The following is a 22,076-nucleotide window of genomic DNA, read 5'->3' on the forward strand; positions in this document are numbered from 1 at the left end:
CTTTCTTCCTCTCCTCTTCTCCTCTTCCTCTCTCCCTCTCCTCTTCCTCTCTCCCTCTCCTCTCCTCTCTCCCTCTCCTCTTCCTCCTCTCTCCCTCTCCTCTTCCTCCTCCTGTCCCTCTCCTCCTCCTGTCCCTCTCCTTTCTTCCTCTTTCCCTCTCCTCTTCCTCCTCCTGTCCCTCTCCTTTCTTCCTCTTTCCCTCTCCTCTTCCTCCTCCTGTCCCTCTCCTTTCTTCCTCTCTCCCTCTCCTCTCCTCTCCTCCTCTCTCCTTCTCCTCTTCCTCTCTCCCTCTCCTCTCCTCCTCCTCCAGTTAAGGTCTTATTGGTGCCGGTCTCCGTTGCTCTCAGCCCGAGTCAACGGGAGCAATGCGGAGGAGGAAGAGGCTGCAGAGGAGATCAGAACCTGAGCAGAACCCACCGGTGTTCTGTAGACGTCGGTCAGAACCTTTGCAGCCGCTGGTTCCGGCTGAAGCGGACCTCTCCTCCTACCTTTGCCGATGACCAGGCCGCACTTGTCCGCTGGGATGGTGTAGGTCACTTCCTGCAGAGGACCAGGGGAGCCCATCGCCCAGTCGCTGCGACCTCTGACCCTGGCGCTCCGGATGGCGGAGCCGAAGCCGTCCCGCTCCTGTGGAGAGGCGGATCGGTCCGAGATGAGAGCCGGTTCTGACCTGGCGTGAAGCTGCGCTGCGTCGTCGGCTTACCTGAGCCGTCTGGATGAGCTCGTTGATGAGGTGGACGGCGTGCTGACAGCGGTCCGGCTGACCCATCACCATGGCAACGCGCTCCGGACTGATGCCGTCATCTGAACAGAGACACGGAGACATCAGAACCGGGTTTGTTCTGGCCCGCTTGGAGGCGCACGTTTTAATCTGGATCGTAGTTTCAACCGTTAACAGCTTCAGAGACGAGAAAGCTGAAGGTTTTATTTCAGTTATTTACGTTTTAAAAAGTTCTTCAGAACCCAAGCCGCCGTGTTTAAATGGGTCAGGAGACGTCTGAGTGCATCAGGACCAGATTTAATCGTTGGTTCCGATTATGTGACTCCGGTTCCGTTTCGCTCTCACACACTTTAGTAGAAATGTGGAAAAAAGCTCATAAAGTTCTTTAGAACCGTCGTTTTCATAGACAGGAACCAACATTTCTAGGTAAGCTCTGGTGCCATTAGTCCCGGCATCACTACGGTTCCTCTGTTCTGATCCGGCTCGGTCCGCTGGTTTGGCGATGGGCAAAGAGAACCGTGTGGATGACCCGGTTCTGACGGCGCTGGAGGAACTAAACCCGCCTGCTGCCGTCCAGACGTTTGAAACTCATCAGAACTTAGAGCCTTCATCGTTTCTTTTTAGGGATTTTCTAACTGAATTCTGTCGGCTAACTTTAGAGAGCTGCAGGTTTTCCTTCCCTTCAGAACTTTAAACGGACCGGTCCGTGTCCTCGAACAGAGCGCCGGTTCAATTCCCTTCCTCCTGATTCCCACGTGTTGAAATCGCTTCAACGGGTCGGCGCTACGGAGCGTCAGAACAGAGCGCTGCGTGGTGCGAACGCTAGCGTTAGCTTAGCATGTAGCACTGCCAGGGAAAGCTGCTCTTCATCCTCACATCCCTGAGGAGGGCGGCGTGTTAGCAGGCGTTAACGCCGCGTCAGCTTTACGTAGGGCTGGACGGTATGGAGCAAAAACGTATCCATAAAATCATATGGATCCATGTCGATAATAATCAACAATCACTGTTGCACTATATCCTGTAATTTTATCCAGTAACTTACTTTATTCTGAAATCTACTGCAATTCACTGAAATTTTCAAGCTGTATGCAAACGAAATTTCGTTCTGTACGCACTCTGTGCATACAAAAATGACAAAGCTGTCTAAGTCTACATTCTAAACATATGTTAAGTGCAGCCCTGGACATTTTATGCCGTTGCTTAGCAACCCATTTTTAGATAAACACTCAATTCTAACTCAACCCTTTATTCAACCAACTTTTTACCAAACTGCAAGTTTTTAAAAATGAAAAAGAACGCGGTGAACTCTCTGAGGAGGGCGGAGCTTGGTTCCTGGGTCTGCGTTGTGATTGGCTGGGAGGATGTAATGATGTAATATTAACCTACATGATAGAATGCAGAGGGAAGGAAAACTAGGGCTGAACGATTTTGGAAAATAATCTAACTGCGATTTTTTTTCTTAATATTGCAATTTTTTCCCCAGTTTAATTTATCATGTCTTTTTAAACATATACAAACAACAAATCATTTTGTTTCCTCGCTGTGCAGATTAGTTGCTAAAAGACCCACAGCATCTAAACTCAGAGCAGAAATGATTGCGTTCTGCCTACGATTTATTTCAACCAAAATTGCAATTTTGACTTTTCTCCGCATTAACCACAAGCAACAAAAATGGCCTCTAAATAAAGATGTTTGTAAACAAGGACTATTTAAAACAAGAACTTTTAATGTTTCTATTAATCAGAATATTATTCAAGAGAACAGATTTAGTTGATTTGGACATCAATCCTTGTTGAACATAAAGTCCAACCAACAAGCAAGTCTATGTATTAAACTGATTGACCAGAACTTAATGCTATGTATGATTATATAAACTCTAAAACAAGTAATAAAATTAGATTATCTCACTGCTGCAACCGTCTTCCCTTCCATGTGGAGGCAAACCCACTTTAAACATTTTACCAACACATAATGGACGAGTCTAATTCACTAATTGTTACATAGCCAAAAATTGCAGACTCTGCGATTTGGAAATTGTGTTTTTTTTTAAATCACGATTATATTGAAAATGCAATTAATTGTTCAGCCCTAAGGAAAACTGTTATTCTATTTAACTTTTTATTGATCTTTTCTTACCATCATTGATATTTATTATTATTGAATTATCGACCAGCCCAACGTTTACATAAAGTCTATGGTGGACGAACCTCTAGGGCGAGATTTAAAGCGTCTGACGCTAGAGCTGGAAAATCTGAACTTGATTGACGCTCCTCTGATTGGAGCGTCAACCAATCGGGGGGGGGGGGGCGTCTGCAGCGAGCCCAGAGACTAGAAGGAATATTTGGGCTGTAAAAATAAATAAAGTGCAGCTTCTAGAAAAGTGAACGTGCTCAGAGACACGAACAGTTCACTGACCTGCTTTGAACTGAACTCTGACTCCCGCATCATTCTGGATCTTCTTGATCATTTCTCCGTTTCTTCCGATCACGATGCCGACAGCGAACCTGGGAACCGGAACCTGCGGACGGATCGGACCAGAGGTAAGTTGAGACGTGACGCCGGCGCGCCGCCTGAGATCTGAGCTCGTCGCACGCGTCTCACATCCAGACTGGTTCCTCCCAGCCGGCCTCCAAAGTCGCTGCGCCCGGACCGGAAGTCCCCGTCCTTCTCCCGGATCACCTCCAGAACCAGCTCCTTGGCCGCCTGCAGGGAGAGACCAGGGTTACTGCACACGACCCGACTCAGAGGACCTCCTGCTGCTCCCGGGTTCTCCTTCCTGCCAGACCAGCGTCAGAAGGAGCAGAACTCACCGCCTGATCTTCAAGACCGCACAGAGAACCTTTACTAAAAGGCTAAACCACCTTTGACCTGAGAATCAAACCCTCAACCTGATTCCTGACTCTACAGCAGCTGCTGACTGTAGGTGAAGGTTCTCCAGAGTCCAGGACTTTAGTTCTGGAGACGTTCCCCAGGGTTCTCCTGAAGCTAACATCTCAGGGGGAGGTTCTGAAGGTTCTGCTGAAGGTGCCGTTGCCCTCAGCTGGACGGGCAGCGCAGAGGGGATATGGGTCGATACCGCAGAACCAGGGCTGAACGATTTTGTAAAAGAATCTAATTGCGATTTTTTTTCTTAATATTGTGATTTAATGCGATTTTTTTCCCCAGTTTAATTTATTATGTGTTTTTAAATATATACAAACAACAAATCATTTTGTTTCCTCGCCGTGTGGATTAGTTGCTAAAAGACCCACAGCATCTAAACTCAGAGCAGAAATAATCACGTTCTGCCAACGATTTATTTCAATCAAAATTGCAATTTTGACTTTTCTCTGCATTAACCACAAGCGACAAAAATGGCCTCTAAATAAAGACGTTTGTAAACAAGGACTATTTTAAACATGAACTTTTAATGTTTCTATTAATCAGAATATTATTCAAGAGAACAGCTTTTAATTTAATTAGACATCAATCCTTGTTGAACATAAAGTCCAACCAACAAGCAAGTCTATGTATTAAACTGATTGACCTGTACTTAATGCTATGTATGATTATATAAACTCTAAAACAAGTAATACAATTAGATTATCTCACTGCTGCAACTGTCTTCCCTTCCATGTGGAGGCAAACCCACTTTAAACATTTTACCAACACCTAAAGGACGTGTCTAAGTCACTAATTGTTACAAAGCCAAAAATTGCAGATTCTGCGATTTGGAAATTGTGTTATTTTAAATCACGATTATATTGAAAATGCGATTAATTGTTCAGCCCTACGCAGAACCTGAGTCGCCTGTTTCTCCAGAACATTTTGCTTCCAGAACGTTTCCCTGGAGCTCCAGCAGAAGGACGAGGCTGGAGGTTCTGCTGGAATCGACCACAAAGGAACACGGATCCGACCCAAAAAAAAAAAAAAAAAAAAAAAACCTGATCTAGAACCTTTTCTACCGGAACCAGAACCCCTTCAACATTCAGAACCAACATCTTCAAAAATCCCGCCCAACCCGACCCGGTTCTGTTAGTTAGAACTGGCGGTACCTGGACTTTGTACGGATCTCCAGAGATGCGGAGCGGCTTGTCGGCGCCGGTCGGCATCGGGCCGTCCTGGATCATCATCATCTTGACGCCGGCCCGCTCCTGGACAACACAGAACGTCAACGCTGAGGAACGTCAACGCTGAGGAACGTCAACGCTGAGGAACCTCCCGCTTCCACCAGCGGACGGTTCCGCTCACCAGAACCGCAGAGCTCACCTGCAGCTGCTTGATGGTGTCGCCTCCCCGACCGATCACCAGACCCACTTTGCTGGCGGGGATCAGCATCTCCACCACGGAGGTGCCGCCGTCCCCGTCTCCATGGAAACCCGGACCGTTCCTACACCGCTCCACGATCTGCACCAGCAGCCGCTTCGCCTGCCTGAACACAGCAAAACACGCCGGCCGTCAGGTCCAGAGGAACCGGCAGAGGAACCGGCAGAGGAACCGGCAGAGGAACCGGCAGCATCTTCTGCTGAAGATCTGACACGTCTGACCGACTCTTAGAACGCAGCTGGAAGGGAAGGATTCACTGCCTGAGAGGTAAAAATCTGAAAGGTGCGGCTTATTTAACTCTACAGAACTCTGTAGAACCTCCTCTGGCTGCAGGTCTTCAGCTCCTCCAGTTCTGAACGTCTACAGACTGAAGTTCCTCCTCCAGTGAAACATCTCCAGCTCAGCCGGGCTGGATGGAGAACATCTGAGAACATGGGTTTTCAGGTCTAGTCACGGATCCTCAGCTGGGTTCGGGTCTGGACTTTGACTAGGCCGTTCTAAACCATCCCATAGTATCTCTGGCTGCATGTTCAGGCTGGTTCTCCTGCTGAAAGGAGAACCTCCAGGATGGTCCTGGTTAGGGCTGGGCGATATGGACTAAAAAAATAAATCTCCGATTTTATCATACCAAATCCGATTAATCGTTTTTTTTTCCTCCTTTTTGTTTCATAAAAATAAATTGAAGAAATTATTTTAAAACCTTGCTTTTTATGTCAAGCATTTCGTCAGGGAGTTGACATGAATTCAAAGTGCAACTAAAAACAAGCTGTGAAACATGCTTGTAAAACAAGATGGCAGCCGTGCCATTATAAACAATGAAATTATAACAAAACATTTGCTGCTAGTGGTATTACACATTGAGCTAAGAACAGGCTTCACTGCACTTGTGAATTTCAAACTAAGTTAAAAAAAAGTAAATAAGTAAATGAAGTACCTCGTATTATGGTAAAAAAAAAGTTTCTACTTAATATTTTGACAATAATTTTGCCTAAACATATATTCAGCATCACATGCTGTTCTCTTCATGGAAACCCAATGAGTGTATTGGCAAAATAAAATCCAGATTTTCCCAAAATGAAATCTTAAAGAATTGTAAATTCGAATTAATCGATTAAATCGATTTATCGCCCAGCCCTAGTCCTGGTGCGTCCGTCTTCTGCAGCACCTTCATCAAGATGTCTGAGATGGTTTGTAGCAGACTGCAGACACTTTGTTCTGGTGTTCCTCCTGCTTTAGGTTTATGGACCCCATGTCTGCTGAGTGTTCTGGGTCAGGTTCCTCCTGAGCTGCTGATCTCTGCAGCTCCTCCAGAACCACCACGGTCCTCCTGCTTCTCTGATCAATGCTCTCCTGGTCCAGCCTGTCAGTCCAGGTGGACGTCCATGTCCTGGTAGGTCTGCAGGTGGTCCATCCTCTCTCCAGGTCCAGATGATGATCAGAACTCTGGGAGGTTCTGTAGAACCTGACCCTGCTCTAAACTGGACCAGAACTTCCTCCCTGACCCGTCTGCTGGGTTCCCTGGTCTCCATGAAGCTGGATGTTCTCAGATGTTCTCTGAAGAACCAGAACAGCTGCAGGTTCTGGTTCCTGTTGTGAATTTTATTTGAGGGTTTCAGCCCAAATGGACCGACCTCCTGCCACACTTTTCAGATTTTTATTGAACGTCTTTGGAGAACCGTGAATCGTCTTCCCTCTGCCTATGAACCGCTTTGTGTTCTGAGAGGAGGTCCACTGAGGCGCGCGGTGGGACCGGGTCACGGTTCTGCAGCTGGTTCCTAAAGGCACAGAACCTTCAGAGGTGTGGGTGAAACTCACTCGATGCTCTCCGGGGTTCCCGTCAGCGAACACGGCCGCTCCATCAGGCCGCCGCTGTCTGCACACACAAACCAGCCGTCAGTCTCCGCGCGGACCAGAACCGCTCAGAACCACCGACGGGTCGGACACGGCAAAGACTCACCGGACGCGATCTGGATCTTACAGCCGGACTCCAGCTGGATCCTGGTGATCTGCTCTCCTCCCCGGCCGATAACTGCGGAGGAGCAGAAGGAGTTAGGAGCAGCTCAGAGGTCAGAGCGGAGGTGGAGAGGCGGTACTCACTGAAGCCCACCATCCTGTCCGGCACCTTGTACTCCTCCGTCATCACCCTGCAGCCGCAACACAGGGAGCAGAACATCAGGCCTCAGCACAGCCGTCAATAAGTCATTATGTGCAAGGAGGACGGATCTATAGCCGCGCAGCAGCATCACGGCTCACACTGAGAGACGTGATGCTGGGAGCGCGGGGGGGGGGGGGGGGGGGGGGGGGGGGGGGGGGGGGGGGGCTAATCAATGAGAGATCCTCGTACCTTTGATGGCCCATGGCTGGCAGCTGGTTACCTACTGAGGAGACAGACAGCCGTTAGACACCAGCAGCTACACATGGTTTAGTTCAGGTCCTCCAGATGTTCAACTCAGATTTAAAGCTCTTATGACGCTGCAGAAGTTTTCCAGCTAAATTAATTCTGCAGTTAAACAGTGCTAAACACATCAGAACGCCGTGGCCCAGATGTTCTGGTTCGGCTGATTCACAGACAAGTGGACGCCTGTTCACACCCGGCATTCAAGCCGCCATGAGCAGCAGCCGGCATGTCTCTGTTGGAAACTGCAGGTTAACAGTTGCTGCAGGTTGTTGCAGGTTAACGGTTGTTGCAGGTTAACGGTTGCTGCAGGTTGCTACAGGTTGCTGCAGGTTAACGGTTGCTGCAGGTTAATGGTTGCTGCAGGTTGTTGCAGGTTAACGGTTGTTGCAGGTTAATGGTTGCTGCAGGTTGTTGCAGGTTAACGGTTGTTGCAGGTTAACGGTTGCTGCAGGTTGCTACAGGTTGCTGCAGGTTAACGGTTGCTGCGGGTTAACGGTTGTTGCAGGTTAACGGTTGCTGCAGGTTGCTACAGGTTAACGGTTGTTGCAGGTTAACGGTTGCTGCAGGTTGCTACAGGTTGCTGCAGGTTAACGGTTGCTGCAGGTTAATGGTTGCTGCAGGTTGTTGCAGGTTAACGGTTGTTGCAGGTTAATGGTTGCTGCAGGTTGTTGCAGGTTAACGGTTGTTGCAGGTTAACGGTTGCTGCAGGTTGCTACAGGTTGCTGCAGGTTAACGGTTGCTGCAGGTTAATGGTTGCTGCAGGTTGTTGCAGGTTAACGGTTGTTGCAGGTTAACGGTTGCTGCAGGTTGCTGCAGGTTAACGGTTGCTGCAGGTTGCTGCAGTTTAACGGTTGTTACAGGTTGCTACAGGTTAACGGTTGCTGCAGGTTGCTACAGGTTGCTGCAGGTTAACGGTTGCTGCAGGTTAACGGTTGCTGCAGGTTAACGGTTGCTGCAGGTTAACGGTTGCTGCAGGTTAACGGTTGCTGCAGGTTAACGGTTGCTGCAGGTTAACGGTTGCTGCAGGTTAACGGTTGCTACAGGTTAACGGTTGCTGCAGATTGCTACAGGTTAACGGTTGCTACAGGTTAAAAGTTGCTACAGGTTGCTGCAGGTTAACGGTTGCTGCAGGTTAACGGTTGCTACAGGTTGCTACAGGTTGCTGCAGGTTAACTGTTGTTGCAGGTTAACGGTTGCTGCAGGTTGTTACAGGTTGCTGCAGGTTAACGGTTGCTGCAGGTTAACGGTTGCTGCAGGTTGTTGCAGGTTAACGGTTGTTGCAGGTTAACGGTTGTTGCAGGTTAACGGTTGTTGCAGGTTAACGGTTGCTGCAGGTTAACGGTTGCTGCAGGTTGCTACAGGTTAACGGTTGCTGCAGGTTGCTGCAGTTTAACGGTTGCTACAGGTTGCTACAGGTTGCTACAGGTTAACGGTTGCTGCAGGTTGCTACAGGTTGCTGCAGGTTAACGGTTGCTGCAGGTTAACGGTTGCTGCAGGTTAACGGTTGCTGCAGGTTAACGGTTGCTACAGGTTAACGGTTGCTGCAGATTGCTACAGGTTAACGGTTGCTACAGGTTAACAGTTGCTACAGGTTAACGGTTGCTACAGGTTGCTGCAGGTTAACGGTTGCTGCAGGTTGCTACAAGTTGCTGCAGGTTAACGGTTGCTGCAGGTTGCTACAGGTTGCTGCAGGTTGCTACAGGTTAACGGTTGCTGCAGGTTAACGGTTGCTGCAGGTTAACGGTTGCTGCAGGTTGCTACAGGTTGCTGCAGGTTGCTACAGGTTGCTGCAGGTTGCTACAGGTTAACAGTTGCTACAGGTTAACGGTTGCTGCGGCTACGCGGCGAAGCGTCAACAGACAACAGGAAGCTGAACAGATCCCAGCCACGTTGAAAGCTGGTCCTGCTGAGCAACGCGCTGCTGGTTGTCACTGAACACGCTGGATGGGAAAATGTTGGCCGTGTTTTGCAAACCTTACAGTTAAGGTAAGGATCTACTAAGTCTATGGAGGACACACAGAGACTCTGATGTTTAAAGCTAACTGTGCTAACAGGCTAACCCTGCACTCCACTAGGGCTGGACCATAATTCAGTAACAATATACATCCATGATAGAAAATAAGGGTCAATAAATAGGTAAATAAAATAACAGTTTTCCTTCCTTTTGCATTCTATCATGTAGGCTAATATTACATCATTGCATCCTGGCAGCCAATCACAACTCAGACCCAGGAACCAAGCTCCGCCCCCTTCAGAGAGATCAGAGAGCGCGCAATCTTTTTTATTTTTTTAAAAACTTGCAACTGGTTGAATAAAGGGTTGAGTTTGAATTCAGTGTTTGTGTCTTTATCAAAAAAATAGGTCGCTAAGCAACAGCATAAAATGGCCAGAGCTGCACTTAAAATACATGTTTTGAATTTGTTGATAATTATCTATATCGATCAATACTTCTATTTTATAGATATGTTTTTTTTTCTATATTCTCCAGCCTTAAGTTCTACTAAACAACAAACTCAGTTTCCAATGTGAACTCTAATTATTTTGTCTGTTTGGAAATAAAAGTTTAAGAGCTGTGTGACACCCACTGCTCGCCCTCTCACACAGTGTGACGTCGCCCCTGTTTCAATAATTACCGACCAATCACAGAAAGCCTCCTCAGTCACAATAAACAAACGGATGATCTCAGACTAACAGTTTATCAGCTGTAGGTCGATGCGGTTTGGGCCCAGATAGTTATATTTTAGTTTATGCAGGTAAGAACGGATCATCCAGGACGGACAATGCTGTTCATGTCTGATGGAGGAGCTGCTGTGGATCAGTTAAGCCGGCTGTGCTCGACTGGACTTGGTACCAATCAGAACCGCAGGTTTGGGTCAGATGAAACATGAAGGCCAAACATCGGGCCGTTCCCGGATCCGCCTCACCTCCGTCCTCTCCGGGTCGTTTCTGTCCAGGGTAGTACAGCGTGGGCTCCACGCTGGCCGAGGAGCTGTTCAGGTGGGGCATGGCTTCCTGCCCCATCTTCCCCACAATCTGAGACAGAAGAAAAACACTTTCAGGCCTGGATTTCTACCCAGTGGTTAGAGGCAGGAACCCAGAGGCAGATAATGAAACACCGATAAAAAAAACTCATATTTCCTGCGCTGACGTTGCTTTTCTGTGGCTTTTCAAATCGAACAGAAAATCCGGCGTTCAGTTAGCATACCTGGCCTGATGGGGGCAGCAGTGAGCCCGAGATGCTGCTCGTATTACTGCCTTCAGTAAAAGAAGAAAACCAGCCGTTGCATTGCTGCCAGTAAGCAGGCGACAGACAACCGAACGCTTCTCAGGAGGCGTGAAGGGAAGAACCCAAATGAAATGGCGTTATTTTTTATTATGTTTAAATAATTTAAAGAACTAGCGGTGGCGAGTTACACGAGGAGAGTAGGCCGGTTTGAAGCCCCGTTGCAGGAGCGTGCGTCACTCAGGGAGCGACTTTTTAATTCCTAATGTTAGTAAAAACAATAAAATTTAATAAAGTAATTATAAATAAACACGTTTCTTATCCGTGTGCGTAAATAAGAACTGTGGTTGTTTGGCCGATTAATTCAGGGAGTTATTGGTATGAAAATTTTAAATGTCTCCAGAAGATGTTGTCTGCATTACGGCTGACTTCCCTGGAGGAACCGGTGTGACGGCAGAAAGCAGCTGAATAAACGGTGGAAACCATGAAGAACCAATGATTCACAGAGGCTCCATCAGAACATCTGATTGGGTCAGAACTCCTCAGCCAGAGCAGAACTCCATCAGGGTCTCCATGATCAGAGAGTCTGAATCAGTGAGAGAGGAAGGAGGCAGGAAAGGAGCCTGAATGCTTCCTCTCATAGCTCCTTTAGCCTAGGAACCCTGAGACGTCTCTCACCGGCACTAAGGAGCTACAAGGTATCCCACAATCCTTTGCGTGACATGACGTATCAGCTCAGCTCACATAAACCAACTAAAACCTCCGTAGAGCAGAGAGCGTCTCTCTGTAGCCCATGTCCAGAAGGCTGTAGGATCTGACTCCATCCTCCGTGTTTTTTACTTAGCCAAAAACTGCAGACCTCCGATTTGGATATTGTGTTTTTTTTTAATTGTGATCAAATGTGATTAATCGAGCAGGTCTATTTCAAAAAGCAACTAGCAACAAGTCTACCGAGGTTTTCTGTGTTAATAGCCACTTTATTGGAAGCGCCGTGTGCCGCTCTGCTTCCCTCAGCGTTGTCTCACAGGCACACCAGACCTGCTGCCTCGTCTCTTTGCAGAAAGGAAACTGGCTAAATTAATCATCCTGGATTACAAAGCGGGAAATAAATTTGAAGTAAATATAGTTTTTAAAGTAGTCTTTTTTTGTCCCTGAAACTGCTGCACTAAAATAATTCCCTGAACTTGATTCACAGTTTTATTCACCTCGTTCACTTTGTGCCTCTCATGGCGTCTTTTCTTGTTCTATCTACCGTATTTTCCGGACTATAAGTCGCTCCGGAGTACAAGTCGCACCACCCATAAATTGCATAATAAAGAAGGAAAAAACATATATAAGTCGCACTGGTGTATAAGAGGCATTTTTCACATCAAGAACAGACATGTCACCTTGAAAGGCAATTTTAAATAAAAATAGAACGGAGGCAACAACAGGCTGAATAATTGTACGGTTAGCTTACGCTACATGACAACTGAGAACGTCCCTGGTATGTTAACATATTAAAAGCTATTCAGATAACTATAGCATAAATAACCTGCGAAGAAGGTAAAGCGCCCGTGTCACTCCAAATAACTAAAATCCAGTGAAATCTTCATCCTCCCTTTCAAATAACTCCGTTAACTCCGGAGGTAGAAGCTGCGGCACTTCCGCTTCTACGTCGCTTACGTCTGATTCAACACAGGCCTAGAGCGCCCTCTGGCGGTCTGGTGTGAAAATAACAGGTGTAATGATATACCGGTAAAAATGTGTAATAATTTCACACATAAGTCGCTCTAGAGTATAAGTCGCACCCCCGGCCAAACTATGAAAAAAACTGCGACTTATAGTCCCGGAAAATACGGTAGTTTGGATTCAGGCAACGTGTTAAAATCAATTGGGAATCCAAACTACTACTCACTGTTTTCAACCATTTTTTGTCTTTGAAAAAGCTTCTTATTTCTACAGCCTGGGTAACATGTATGAACAAATATGCAGATCAGACGATCACATCATGTATGCACCCCCCAAAAAAAAACAAAGACAAAAGACCACGGTTTAAGAAATCCTAGAGGAAGCCCTGGAGCCGGAGGTCTCCCCACATCCCCGGTTCTAGAAACCCGTTTGGGTCGGACCTTCAGCTGCACCCACAGCAACGGTCAGCGCTGATCCTGCGGTGGATAATTTAGCCATAGAGGAACTAAACCCCCGTGATGAGGAATCACAGAGCGGACCTTACGTAGATCAACAGGGTTTCCCCAGAAAACGGGCTAATGCTGCCGGTAGCGGCTAATAACAGCTAGCTTACGCTGAACGGGAGGTTTTCTTTACTCATCCTTTAAAGTTTGCTCTGAAACATCGACGCATTTAAACCAAGCCAGACTTAGCCAGGCTCATCCTGGAAGCTGTAGGGGGCAGGCTGGTGGGTGAACAGCTGCTGAGCTACGCCTGAAGAAGCACAGCTCCACCAGCTAACCGCTAACAGCTCCGTTAGCGGTTAGCTGTCCGACTTAGGAGGCAGGATGGCAGACAATGCCCAGAGTACTCTACTGCAGGTGCCGCCATTTTTACCATCAATGCCGGAGGTCGCTCCCAACAGGAAGTTAATAAAGACATTAAATCCACTGACCTTAGGTTTATGTTAGGGGGTTATGGGATTAAAAATGGTAACTACATGCCACTCTACACCAGACCAACCAGCCCGTGTGGCTTTATACACACTTACCACTACAGAAAAAACCAACAGCTTTCATGACAACAGAACGCAGCCCCAATGTTTTATAAAACAATATTTACATCATTTTCAACTGAGTTTAGACATGCTAGCATGCTAGCAACAGTAAACACGCCGATAAGACGACAGGAAGTCCTCATCGGCTTCAGCTCCTGACTGAAGGGACGTTTCATTACCGTTAGTGAATCTGGAGAACCTTTGTTTAGCTCTGGCTCAACACCTAAACTCCGTTATTCTACTCAACATACATTCTTCCCAGTTGGTGGATCCTTTTGTTCTCTTTTAAACATCAACTCCTCGTTGAGCAACAATCTGCTTTAGCTTCGGCCTCTGCAGCTTGCAGGCTGGACTCGCCGTGCGCGCTCAGAGAGTCCCGCTGCTACGCTAACGGCCTGGTGCTACGCTACGCTAACGGCCTGGTGTTACGCTACGCTAACGGCCCGGCGCCACGGAGGAAACGCTGCGCTACATATGAGGGTCCGCTGGTCACAAACTGGGTTTCAAACCATCGCCAACAATCCCGTTTAGCTTCCAGCAACCATTTTAGATTTTAAAGCAGATCTGATCAGAAACTGAAGTCGTTATTTTTACCGCGATGAAGACGTCCATGAAGCATCGAGAACAGTGAGCCGATACAAAGCGGAGAACAATGGCTGAAAACTGTTATATCGTATGAATTAGTCGACCACAGGAAGTATTTGTTTCACAGCTGAACTCTAGGATTGTTCCAAGTCAATCAACGAACTCTGGGAAAAGGATCGATGACTGATCCGGGATTATTTAACATTAAAAAAATCTTTTAGGTCATGTTTGGGATTTCAGCGCCACGACTAAAATATCATCATCATCAGGAAAATGAGAAACAGTTTCCCCACATTTCTCTTTTGTCTGTTTCACAAACTACCAGCAATCTCCTGCTCCTGTGTTTACAGAGCAGACAGCAATCTCCTGCTCATCATCGCCCCCTATGTGCCAGCAGGAAAAGGCTACGGCGGTCCGGCTCAGATGATCCGGTCCTCAGCAGGACTCTGGAGACTGACTGAAGACTGAGGAGCTGGTTCAGCCGTTTGACTCAGGTGTGCTGGACCAGGGACACGTCTAGAGGTTCCAGGACACCAGACCTGGAGAACTGGAGACGTCGACCGTCGTGGGAGAGGAAATGCCCAGATCCAGCTGACCCAGAAACAGCCGGACTCGTACCGACACACAGAAGTCCGTCTGCAGCTTTGGAGGAAACCTTTCCCCATTTATTTACTACTTGGGTCATTTTGTTCAACTGCAGTGAAAAATTATTGCTTTCCACGTTCGAGCTAATAAAGACGCAGCAATCCCTCTTAGCGGGCACTACCTGCTTGCCCGCTATGAGGGATTGCTGCACAATAGCGACGTTGGACAAAAGTAACTGGAATAAAGGGCCGATCGGAATAAAAATGCGTCCTAAAAACAAGGCAATCACAATATGGTGATCAGATTAAGATGAAATATAATCTGAATGAGAAGGGTGTTTATGCCGCCTGATAATCCGATCAGCGTGTGTTTAAACGCTGGTCAGGATCGACTGATTCTGATTCTCAACGACTTTCTGCTTTGAGTGGCGGTCGTATCGTAGCCCCGATAAACCGTTTAAAACATTAAAAAAAAAAGATTAAATTATTATTTATTCAGTAACGTTTCAACCATAATTAGAACCTGGTGCGAGTCCAGCCTTGGCGCTCAGAAGACAAACTATACTACTGCCTTGTTTAATATTGTTTCTTTACTATTTTTGTAGTTCAGCAAAGAGTTCTTCTTCTGTGGTTGTTTTTAGGGAACATGATAACCGTGCATATCAGAGAGGTTCTATTCTGAATAAAGTCAGGTGACTGTAAACGCACCTTATGATTGGATTGATTGTGTGCCCATATAAACGGTACAATCTGATTATATTTTGTTTTTTTTTAATCTGAATTAATTTAAATCTGATGGTGAAAGTTTGTGCATGTAGACATGGCCGCTGGCAGCAACGGTCCTCTGTGGCTCCGGGTTCATCCAGGAGGAGAGATTGCTGCAGGTCAACGACTGGATGCATCCTGCTGGGTTCCTTAGAGAGGAACTCTGAACCATCCTGACTGGAGGATCTGATTGAATCGACTTTGTAAAGAACCCCCGAGATGAACTATAGAAATAAACTGAACTGAATTAACTACCTGCAGCAGTCACACCACCTGACCGTCTGCAGGTAGACGGTCCGGTTCTAAACTCACACAGAACCTCTCAACAACACTAAATATGGAAACTAACTAACACACATAAAAGTTCAAGTTAATATTTTACTGTTTTTTTCCAGTCAAAATCTTTCTTATTCTCCAAAGAGTCGTCTACTGCAGGTAAGATACCGACTGCCTCGAAGCTCTCTGTCTGTCCAAATAGTTTAGCTTAACTTAACTTCTTGCTTTACTTGGTTCTTAGTTAACGATTTAAGATAGTTTTCTATTATTATTATTATTATTAGTATTATTATTATTATTAGTAGTAGTAGTCTTAAAGGTTTCCTTCTAAAAGCCCAACCCACTGGGCCTGTGGATTAGCCTCCAGATTTCGTTTAAATGTCTCTGACTGAATAAATCTGAAATAAAACGGCTGAAAACAACAAGTTGTGTCCAGAGAGCAGAAAGTCGCAGCAGTTTTAGCTGAATATCTGTTACTTTGGTTGGTTTCTCACCTCCATTTTACAGAATAACTGTGAAAAAGCTGTAAACTAAGTGAAACGACCCAATAAGACTTAAAATGCCACTAAAGTGAGTTAAAACGGAACCAGACTGGTTCCTCGCTTCGTTGATCTCTGATCTGCTGCTAGACTAATTCAGCTTAAAGTTGTTTAAACAACAGAAACTACTTTGTTATGGGAAGTAAATTTAAAAGACGTTTAAAACCTAAAACTGGACCCAGAAAGTAAAGGTGATCCCAGCGGGCCGAGCGACTCGGACCAGATTAACAGAACTTCTCTGGTCCGTTACGAGCTCCACCAGCTTCATTCAGACCCGGTTCTCCTGCAGAACTCAAGATGAAAACTGGACTCGGCTCGGTCCGATTGGAGCGGGGAGACTCCATGTTCCTTTTTACAGCACCTGGAGACAAGACAGCGCTGCAGATAAACGTAATTGTTGGTTCTGTTTGGTTCTGGTTCCGTCTGTCAGGCTCCCACGCTTTAGTAGTTCTCTTGGTTCTGGATCCATTTCCAATGTCACATGCCTCCAGAACCTTCTGACAACAGCAGACCCTCTGGCTGACAGTCCCCTGGTTGGGGCCATCATGGCTGACCCACCTGTACAGGTGAGCTCCAGCCGGGGCCATCATGGCTGACCCACCTGTACAGGTGAGCTCCAGCTGGGTCCATCATGGCTGACCCACCTGTACAGTTGAGCTCCAGCTGGGGCCATCATGGCTGACCCACCTGTACAGGTGAGCTCCAGCTGGGTCCATCATGGCTGACCCACCTGTACAGGTGAGCTCCAGCCGGCAGGGAGCATGGAGCAGCCACCCCTCCCTGCTGCTCCGTGGCTCTGGCTTATTGCATAACGCCAGCCTACTTTCCACCTTCCTAACTTCCAGTAACCAGCCGCGGTTCTGGGTCCAGTTCTGCGAACCCAGACCGAACCGTCGCCCTGACCCAGAAGAGGCTCCGGGGTTCTGGAGCCCGCTGGAGAGCGGGGGTCTCCCCCCTTTTAGCCGCTCGGAACCAACAGGTTGCCCCGCAGACTCTCTGACACGTGTGGCCAAAACTTGAGTCCCGCTCCCCCCTTCACTTCCACCCGGACCCCCCTGCGCTCCTCTGCCGCTGACAGCTCCACAAACTCCCCCCAAACTAACTCTGGAACCGTGTCGGGCCCGGTGAACTGGACCGAACCGGCCTAAAGTCCAACTCCGGGCAGCTTTCTGGGCTAGTTAGCATGCTAAGTGTGTTTGTGTTGACGGAGCATAAGTTGGGAGCAGCAACAGCTCAAACACCATCAAAAGTGCTCCGACTCGGTCCAAACAACGCGGCTCCACCCGGAACCGGCGTGTGCTGAGCCCCAGAGGAGTTGTTACCTGCCGGGCCCTCTGTAAAGCATCGACCAGGCCGTCTGACTTGAGCCCCGGCTGGTTCATCGAGGCCTGTCCCTGCACCAGCTCCGCCATCACCGCCGCCGTTAGCCGGATTAGCCGCCGCTGCTAGCTGCGCAGAGAGAGGAAGAGCAGCGAGAGGGCTCACTCTGAGCCCGTTTTCTGGGACTCACTCGTCAACATGGATGCACGCCGTTCAGTTATCGCTCCTGCGGGTTACTTAGTCTAAACAAATAGATAAATTAGTCATAAATATAGCAGCTAAACACACATGCAACACAATGAAAATAGCGAACTACTTTGCATAATTCAGTAGACCCAAGATAAAAAATTGATAAAATATCTAATGATCATAAATTATAACCAGGACCAGAGTAATTATTTTAAATAAGAAAATGTATCAGAAATAAGTTCCAGTCAAAAGAAAGCTTGATGTGAAAACGCTACTTTTCCTATGCAATTGGGGCACAGTTTTCCCATTTATATATAATAACAATACAACGTAATCCTATTATTTTTTTAAACATGTTTATATGTTTAATTATTATTTTATTAATTATTTTACATTTAGTTTTATTATGTAGCAATATCTCTTTTTATCATATTAAATTTATATCTATTGTATATTTTGATTTGAATGCATAAAGATTTCCCTTATTTATGCTTTTAATAAATTGTATATTTTAATTTTTTATTTTATAATTGTAATTATCTTGAGTTTTTTTCAAAATATCAAATCTATAAACTGTGTTTTAATCTTTTTTAACTTAAGGTAAGATAGGAATTGCTTTAATGTCCCTCAATAGGGAAATGCGGGTGAAACAGAGGCAAACACAATTATTAGACTTAGACTCAACTTTAATTATCCCTTGGGATCGCTCCTTCAGGTAAATTCAGGTTCTAGTAGCTTATACAGAGTACAGAATTAGAGCCATTGAAGATGGAGTACAACAGACAGTAAAATACAATATAAAAAGAGTGTATATAGTACAAAAGAGAGTGACGAGAAAAGAAAAAAGAACACAAGGAAAGAAAACTATCTAACTATCTAATCTAAAGTTAACACAAAAGAAAACACCAAGAGTAGAATATAAGGGTAAATAAATAAACTGACCGCAGGAAAAACTAATTTATTTGACAGTGGGAAAATAACTCCAGCCTATTTACCTAAAACTTGATAACAGAATATGCAATATTTCCATACATACAATAACACACCAAGCTTATACAACATGCAACATGTATCATAATCCAGCAGCACCACAGCTAAGGTGTGTGCAGGTTAGCTTAGCATGTGGCTACGGTGTAAACAGTTAATAGTTGAGCCAGAGGCTGTGCAACAATCTGCACGATGTAGACAGTTATCTTAGTGTATGAGAACAGTAGAAACAATTAATGGTTGAATCAGAGTATAGATCTCTGGACTCGGTGGAGGAAGTGGCTGAGAGGAGGGTGTTGTCCAAGCTCACATTCATCATGGACAACACCTTCCACCCCCTGCACCAGACTGTAGAGGAGCTGAGCAGCTCCTTCAGTGACAGACTTAGACATCCTGTCTGTAAAAAGGAGCGTTACTGCAGGTCATTCATCCCTGCTGCCATCAGATTATACAATGCTGCACTATAACCCGGTGTAATAACACTGCCATAACTGTGCAATAACTATTTGATAACCTGTGCAATAATCCTGTACACTGCAATAACTATATGATATTTTGATATTTTATTATTTCCCCCATCCACTGTATTTATGTGGATGTATTGTATATTCTTCATGCCCCTTTTCCTCTCCATTGTGAGATCAATAAAGTTCCATCTTATCCTATCTTAAATATATTTTATAGAAAAAAATTAGATTAAAATTGTTTTAGAATCAAATTGCGTCCTGATCTCGGTTAGGTGGAAGATAATGGATGATTGGATAATGATTGTCATTTTTCATTTTTATTTATTTATTTATTTTAGCATTTCCCCACTCTTAGCTGAAAAACTTCTGTTTATGTGTTTTGGGTTTGCATGAAGCTTTTAGTTACACTTATTAGAATTCAGTAAGAAGTGACCAATAAGAATGTTTGTATATTAACTTTTTCATATATAATTTTTGTAAAAGATGTTTGAATTGTCCTTATTAGTTATGGACACAGTCCATAACTCTCAAAGTTAACATGTGTGTGAAGTTCCAAAATAACACAATAATCACATTGTTAAGGTCTCTCAAATTTGTTGAAAAAGGTTTATTACACTTTAGAACCAATATTCAGCTGTTATTTTATTTATTTATTTTTTTTAACCAAAATCTGTAGTGGGCCATCTGTTCACACACGATCTCTGTCGCAGCTCAGCTGTTGACAAGTCGCTGTACTGTTTCCACTTCCGCATGGAGTCACGTGTTTGAGCCAGCTCCACAGGTGGAAGCAGCAGAAGTTTGAGCAGCAGCAGAAGAAGAAATGTCGGCCTCCATGCCGGGAGGTCGAGTTAGCGACGAGTTGTTCGGACTGGCGGGTTAAAGAAAGACCTTTAACCGGAGAGCCGAAGCTGCTGGACTTCCAGGTTGTTCCTTTTAGCTGAAGAAGACATCAGGATAAAACCTCCCAGCAATCTGTCTGAAGATAGAAACTGTTCAGCAGCAGGAGTCAGTCTTTGGGAGGAATGTAAAAAATCAGCTGTAGTTTTAGGATTTAGGTCCAGAAAAATAAAAATATAATCACTTGAACCAATCATGAACACCGAAACTGAAGAAAACAAGGTTCCAGAAATGTTGAGCTGAAGGTTCTCCCTTGAAGTTGGAGCAAAAATCAAAACACAGAAAAGACTATATTTAAATCTATCTTTTCAACTGCTTTTTAAAATTCTAGAACATGTGGAAATATTTAGAAGACTTCACTGTGTACAGATAAATAACAGAAATTCTGGTTGATTAAGAGGTATGTGGTGTGCTGCAGAGATCGGTGCAGATTTTTAATTGTAAATGTGTTATATGCATAGCAACACAAAAACCTCACAGAGAAAACCCATCCTTTGAAAAAAAACCTGCCACTGTAAAGCTGAATTAAGTAAAGCTTGAGTTTTCTTATAAATAGACTGAAATGATCTTAAAGCTGCAGTTGCAGCAGGTCTAAAAACTGGACTCGGTGCTTCTGGAAACAGTTTGTCTGCAGGAGAACGGGTTGCTCTCAGAAACTCGACTCCAACCTTTAGTTCCTCAGCTTTCATTCCCTGATGACCTGTGCTGACCTGCAAACACACACCTGGCAGGTGAGGTCACATGGTCAGATCCTCGGACTGATCGGGCCAATAGAAACAGACCGAATGAGAAATGCAGCTACTGATGGTCAGACGTGTCAGATAACAAAGAATAAATACGCCATTACTTCAAGTAGCCAATTTTTACTCCTACTCCTTATATTTTCATACAAGTATCTGTACTTTCTACTCCTTAATTTTTTTTAAATGTAAGGAGTTACTTCATCTCAGTTCAGCTTGTTTTTTAGGCTAATCATTGTTAAGGTGCTTCCACACTAAAGGTGAATGGGGCCAATGTAGCTACTTTAGCGTGCTGTCGCTCACCTGATGTTATCACACAACAGGCGACAGCAATCGGTCAGCGAGAGACAAGTCAGAAATAATCCAGTACAACTGTGCTCTAGTAAAGCAGGACTTGTTTCATTAATAATAACTGGTTGAGTCGTACAACTCAGGCCGACGGCAGAACGCCACCATCAGCTTTAATTCAGTCCTGCACGCCTCTCACAGCCACATCTTGTTCCTGATTGGCTGTTGGAGTGCGATGATAGTTTTAGATTTTTCCACTCCAACAACTGTTGCGTACTTTGCAGGTGTCGTGTCGCTCTGGCTTTGCTTTAATTGCTAAAATCTTGCCTTTGGCATCGTTGAATAAAAACAAAACTGAAGTAATAATCTTTGGACCAATAGAAGAGAGATCCAGAGTTAGCTCACAGCTTCAGCTGCTTCAGCTAGGAACCACTGATCAGGCCTGAAATCTGGGAGTAGTGATGGACTCAGACCTGAACCTCCATCTAAAGACAAAGTGGACCTTCTAGAACCTGGAGAACATTTCCAGGATTAAAGGACTGATGTCTCAGCAGGATCTGGAAAAACTAATCCATGTTTATCTTTAGTAGAACTGATCACTGCAACGGTGTTTTCACAGGTCTGCCTAAAAAGTTGGATTAGAACGCTGCAGCTGATCCAGAACCTGCTGCCCGCGTCCTCACTAAGACTAAGAACGTAGAGAACATGGACCCGGTTCTGAAGTCCTCACTAAGACTAAGAACGTAGAGAACATGGACCCGGTTCTGAAGTCCTTCCACTAAGACTAAGAACGTAGAGAACATGGACCCGGTTCTGAAGTCCTCACTAAGACTAAGAATGTAGAGAACATGGACCCGGTTCTGAAGTCCTCACTAAGACTAAGAACGTAGAGAACATGGACCCGGTTCTGAAGTCCTCACTAAGACTAAGAACGTAGAGAACATGGACCCGGTTCTGAAGTCCTCACTAAGACTAAGAACGTAGAGAACATGGACCCGGTTCTGAAGTCCTCACTAAGACTAAGAACCTAGAGAACATGGACCCGGTTCTGAAGTCCTCACTAAGACTAAAAACGTAGAGAACAT

At 45.5% G+C, this 22,076-nt stretch overlaps 1 protein-coding gene across 5 annotated transcripts in view; it reads right to left on the reverse strand.

Annotated features, from left to right (window-relative positions):
* The window catches only part of LOC105932397 (far upstream element-binding protein 3), a 36,004-nt gene extending 18,442 nt beyond the window's left edge, over positions 1-17,562 (reverse strand). For 4 of the 5 annotated variants that reach the window (XM_036129180.1, XM_036129176.1, XM_036129179.1 and 1 more), the window contains exons 1-12: positions 17,426-17,562; positions 10,349-10,457; positions 7,371-7,404; positions 7,124-7,170; positions 6,984-7,055; positions 6,842-6,899; positions 4,970-5,132; positions 4,756-4,854; positions 3,323-3,424; positions 3,137-3,239; positions 704-804; positions 489-627 (exon numbers count right to left, since the gene is read on the reverse strand). In XM_036129180.1, coding sequence (XP_035985073.1) covers positions 489-627; positions 704-804; positions 3,137-3,239; positions 3,323-3,424; positions 4,756-4,854; positions 4,970-5,132; positions 6,842-6,899; positions 6,984-7,055; positions 7,124-7,170; positions 7,371-7,404; positions 10,349-10,457; positions 17,426-17,515 — 1,117 coding nt within the window. In that variant the 5' untranslated portion in view covers positions 17,516-17,562. The remainder of the gene's footprint in view (positions 1-488; positions 628-703; positions 805-3,136; positions 3,240-3,322; positions 3,425-4,755; positions 4,855-4,969; positions 5,133-6,841; positions 6,900-6,983; positions 7,056-7,123; positions 7,171-7,370; positions 7,405-10,348; positions 10,458-17,425) is intronic. The other variant, XM_036129178.1, reaches the window with a different exon arrangement.
* Positions 17,563-22,076: the final 4,514 nt, after the last annotated feature.

Source organism: Fundulus heteroclitus, unplaced genomic scaffold (genome assembly GCF_011125445.2).
Source record: "Fundulus heteroclitus isolate FHET01 unplaced genomic scaffold, MU-UCD_Fhet_4.1 scaffold_143, whole genome shotgun sequence".
Lineage (NCBI taxonomy): Eukaryota > Metazoa > Chordata > Actinopteri > Cyprinodontiformes > Fundulidae > Fundulus > Fundulus heteroclitus.